The 4,494-nt window shown below is 41.1% G+C and overlaps 1 protein-coding gene across 1 annotated transcript; it reads right to left on the minus strand.

Annotated features, from left to right (window-relative positions):
• Positions 1–358: 358 nt before the first annotated feature.
• On the minus strand, positions 359–3,490 carry LOC121251779 (zinc finger protein MAGPIE-like). Its single transcript, XM_041151135.1, has 3 exons — positions 3,046–3,490; positions 2,503–2,899; positions 359–1,743 (listed from the first exon to the last, which is right to left on the minus strand). Exons 1-3 carry the CDS (start codon positions 3,161–3,163, stop codon positions 879–881), a joined length of 1,380 nt encoding a protein of 459 aa, XP_041007069.1. The 5' UTR covers positions 3,164–3,490; the 3' UTR covers positions 359–878.
• Between the last annotated feature and the right edge of the window lie 1,004 nt (positions 3,491–4,494).

The raw sequence follows: 4,494 nt of genomic DNA on the forward strand, positions 1-4,494 counted from the left end.
CTCCTTTTCATGTTTGGCATTGGTATATATGATGCACTCGTGCAAAGGACTGAAAAAGGCAATTGCTAGCTGATCAGGCCGAATCTAGGGTTCCCATTAAAGACAACCCCAAATCTATATGCAGTAGTCTAAATTAACCAAGCTGAATGAATTTGATCATGAATGAATTTCATCAAGATGCGCATAAAAACTTGGAAACTAGTATTTTCATAAAAAAAAGAGAAGGAAGAATCAGAAGGCATAATACCATCCTGATTTTACCCCATTTTGTAGCTTGGAATCACAGGAAAAAAGAAGAAGAAGAAGAAGAAGAAGAAGAAGATAGCATGCAGTGATAATGTGCTTATCTCCATAATTCTGCATGTATCATAAGTAATCATGTTATAGTACAACTATTCAGGATTGGGCGATTGATCAAAAGCTACAATATTTAATTTTTAAGCAATAGGCTAAAGCCTATACGTACTAGAATAAGCTTTTGCCACTGGAACTTTTAAGCCCAGTTTGACAAGCACCGAACCACAACAGATATCACACAACGCAATAACGGAGTCTAAAAGGGGGCTACTGCTTTTTCCCCCACCACTCCACCCCCTTTAACCAAATAAAGGCCACCATTTAAAAAAGAATCAGCTTTCAGGGTTCAAGAGAATATGCATGGATCTCCCTTCTTCATTCAGCTCTTAATTAGTTTTCTAAGCTCAAACTTTTAGCCCCCATCAAGCACTACTCATGAATGCCTACCTACCTTTTCCTCCCCTGCAAAGTTACCAAATAATTAAATCTTTCTCCAACTTCAAACTTCACCTGCACGGCCTTATGATCATCAACGTCTTTGCTAGCTTCGCATTTCCATCCATCAAATTTCCTAATTATGATCAAATCCATCCATTGAATGATGAAGGGTGGCAGATGGGTTGCACGGTCCCCACACCCAGGAAGTCCCTGGTTTCCCCTCCAGCACCATCTTCATTCTCCGCGTGCCGGCGTTTGGCCGGGTGTATCTGAAACAGGTCACCTGCGGTTTTTTCAGCATCTTTCCCGAGATTAGAAAGTATTGAATTTGAACCATAGGGTCCACACAATTTGTTCCCATCCTGAACTCGACTGTCATTATTGCACTTGAACCGAAAGCTCCCTAGGAATGGTGGGTCAGTTGAAGTTGAGCCAATTTGAGCAGCTTTTTGCAATAAAGCCGTTGCTGACATATTTGCTGAAGGTGTTTGATTAGACTGGTGTTGGGTCTCATACAAGGAAGGAATACTTAAAAGCTGAGTTCCTGCCTCCTTCACGTCTATTAGTGGAAGTGAAGTGCTTGTTAACTCTTCGGCATTACTCGAAGAGAGCTTAGTTCCAAAAACCCAATTTTGGTGATAATCCGATGGCGACATATTCGAGCACGACACGAGTGGATCTGCAAACGTTTCTCCTGAGCACAATGGCCCAAGTTGATGAATCCCTTGGAGATTGTTATTAACCATTGTTTCCTGGCCTTGGGATCCATGGCCAATCCAGAGGGATAGTCCCCGTGTCGTTGGGTTAATCATTGTGTCTTCACTGCTTGAGATTGGCTTGAAAATAGACGGGAAATTCTGTGGGATGCTATTGCCTTGGGGAGTTCCCATGAAATGGCAGTTGATATTGCCTACCACTGAGGTGTTCATGTTTGAGACTGCTTTCACCCTGGCTGTTTCTTCTGCCAAGGCATCGCAGAAGGCTCTATGTGTTACGAAGCTATCTCGCCTGCTCACAAAAAGTGTACAAACTTTAACCTAATTAGCTTCAAGACATATTGAATTGTTAAAATATAAGAGAAGCATGAACAAAAGCACACAATAATCGAAACAGGAAAAAGGCAATATATCTGACATGAAGGGATGCATTTTGAAGGTCATTACGTCAGAACAAGTAGTCTAATTTGCATCTGTAAAGAAAATACAGGTAATTACCCACCTATAATGGGAAAACAAAGAACGAAAATTACAAACACATAAATAATTGCATAAGCTATCAAAACAGTTAAGGTTAAGATACAGAATCCCATTACATATGAGAAATCAGATGTTACAGGCCGTAGACTCAGACGATGAATAGATATCATCAACGTACGACATTTTGTCTTTCTAACGAGTTATTTGTCTTCAGAAGGGCCCATCCTTTGTTGAGAGAGAGAGAGAGAGAGAGAGAGAGAGAGAGAGAGTGGCGCAGACAAAGATACAACAGCCACAAAAATCACTTTAATTCAGGCTTCATTTGGCTTCTTTACTTTCTTCTTTGTTGAAATTGATTAGTAATGTTGCATGAAGAAAGTGATGATGCTCTTTTTTCTGGTATACTGACAAGGATCGATCTCAAAATCCCAAATATCATTTCCTGCCTTTATTTCCGCAGATCACCATTGATCAATTACTACCTTAATTTTCATATAATTTCAGTCTTACTATGACCATACGTCTACCAATAAAAATATATAGCAATAACAAACACTTAGCAAAACATTACCTTGAAAATACAGTTCCGCAGTCACATTTGTATTCCCTGGTTCCGCAAGTCTTGGAGTGGGCTTTCCAATCTGACTGCACAGCGTAGCGCTTTGAGCATTTCTCACATTTCCACTTCTTCTCGCCGTGTTTCCGACAGAAGTGCTTCTTTATTCCGGTTAGGTCTCCAAGAGCCCTAGAGGGGTGGTGGTGGACGCAGGCCTTTTCGGGGCACACATAAACACGTTTCCTTGGTTCTTTGCTGGTCCTTTGCTTTAGCTTCCATGGCAGGTTATGTCCCCGCCTGTGGAGTTGCAAGTTTTGATCCCTTTGAAAACCCTTCCCGCAGATTTCACACAAGAATCTGTTGGTGGCCATCAGGGTCTTTGGCGACAAAGCGATTACTTCAGCTTCGGGATCTGTTGATGAAAAAAAAAAGCATTCATTTGGAATCACCATTTGAACATTAAATACTTCATTACTTTGAATATACCGGTGATCAAAACAAATCAGAGAGAAAAGGGAATTGTAAAAGCTACAGAGATTTGGGAATATGGAAGCTTGCCTGGTGTGCCTGGGAGGTTTCTCTTCTTCTTTGCGACTGGAGGATTGGATCCAGGCCGAATTGTGCTCTCGTCAATAAGAATATTTGGGTGTGCTTCTTCAGCCATCTTTTCTAGCATCGTAATTAAGCTCTCTTCTCAGTCTGACTTAGTCTATAACTCAGAATAAGTTTTTGTTTCGGTGAAAGCCAGGAAAAAAGTTAAGCTCACCAATCTGAATATCAATCAGTAAACTGAATTACGACACCACAGAGAAAGAGCTGTTTTCTTTTTGCCTGAAGTACTCTCAACCCTTACAAGTCAAGTTGATATATGCAAGATCAGATCTCCATCCCTTCCCTCTCTCTCTCTGGATCGCTCTCTAAAATATGTCTCCAGTGACATTTTGATTATCTACTTTTTAGGTGGAATATAGTAGTCCTACGCTGTTCAAGGCGGTGAAAAGTTAAAGTTGGCAGGGACTAAGAGAGGGAGAGAGAGAGAGAAAGAGAGAGAGAGGTTTGATAAGCGAAGGTGCATGATGACACATATCATGAGGTCGGGAGAAAAGCTACTTCCCACGCTTTTCTATTTGGAATGATTATCCCATAATTTGTTAGCTTTTTGTTTTTTCCAATTTCTATGCAACTCTCATCCAATAACCATGCATGTTTGAGTACATTTATTTTTATTATAAAATAATGGTTTAATTATATGCATGAAACGACATAAAATATTTCAAAGGACGTCGCCTGCTCGTCCCTTGTAATTTTGATTTCTAATCAATTCTCCTACCAATTCTTTGTAATAAAATTGTTAGTTATATAAGTTGATGTGATAAATTTCTCTTAGGAGTGATATGTTTCTATGTTAACAACTAGGTTTACCAAGGATCCAAGTTGTGCTTCTCTCTCTAAAACCCAAAACACTCTCCCTTCTCTCTAAACTCTCTTAAACACCAAATCCAGCTAGAGGGGGTGGGAGCTTGGACTCCTTGCCCTCCCTCCTTCCTTCCCTCTCCCTTCTCCTTTGTCCAATTTCTTTTCCTATGTAGTGTTTTGATTTTTTTTTTTTTTTTTTTGTGTTTTTCAAGCCAAATAAGGGAGAATCACCATTTGGGACCTTCTGACGTCCATTAGCCAACACACACCCAACCTGAATCCTGCCTAACCTCCGATCTTCAAGACCACCAAACGTGGTGCCAAATGGAGTGGAGCGTAGCCCGCACGCTCATGAGTTAAAGCCTCGAAGCTTGTCGGCGCATGGCCCTCACGCGCCACCAAGGAGCCTTCTGCAGACGCAACACTCGGCTTTTCTAGGACCTCTGACTCTGGGACTTCCAAGATCGATTATCAGCCTTCCTTCCAGAGTGGCGCGTGTCTTGCACATACCACTGCTGACTCTTTGTGTGTTGTATCTCCATTTTTGCGGCGCTTTCTTAGTGTTTTTCTAGTGCATAGCTTTTGTTCCAC

This window comes from Juglans microcarpa x Juglans regia, chromosome 2S (assembly GCF_004785595.1).
Source record: "Juglans microcarpa x Juglans regia isolate MS1-56 chromosome 2S, Jm3101_v1.0, whole genome shotgun sequence".
Lineage (NCBI taxonomy): Eukaryota > Viridiplantae > Streptophyta > Magnoliopsida > Fagales > Juglandaceae > Juglans > Juglans microcarpa x Juglans regia.

Bases quoted from the DNA above. Each gene is read 5' to 3' on its own strand.
- LOC121251779 (XM_041151135.1), bottom strand. From the start codon at position 3,163: ATGCTAGAAAAGATGGCTGAAGAAGCACACCCAAATATTCTTATTGAC. The intron at 2,900-3,045 runs GCAAGCTTCCAT...TTTCATCAACAG, and splicing joins AAACCTCCCAGGCACACCAG to ATCCCGAAGCTGAAGTAATC. The intron at 1,744-2,502 runs GTAATGTTTTGC...TTTTGTGAGCAG, and splicing joins TGCGGAACTGTATTTTCAAG to GCGAGATAGCTTCGTAACAC.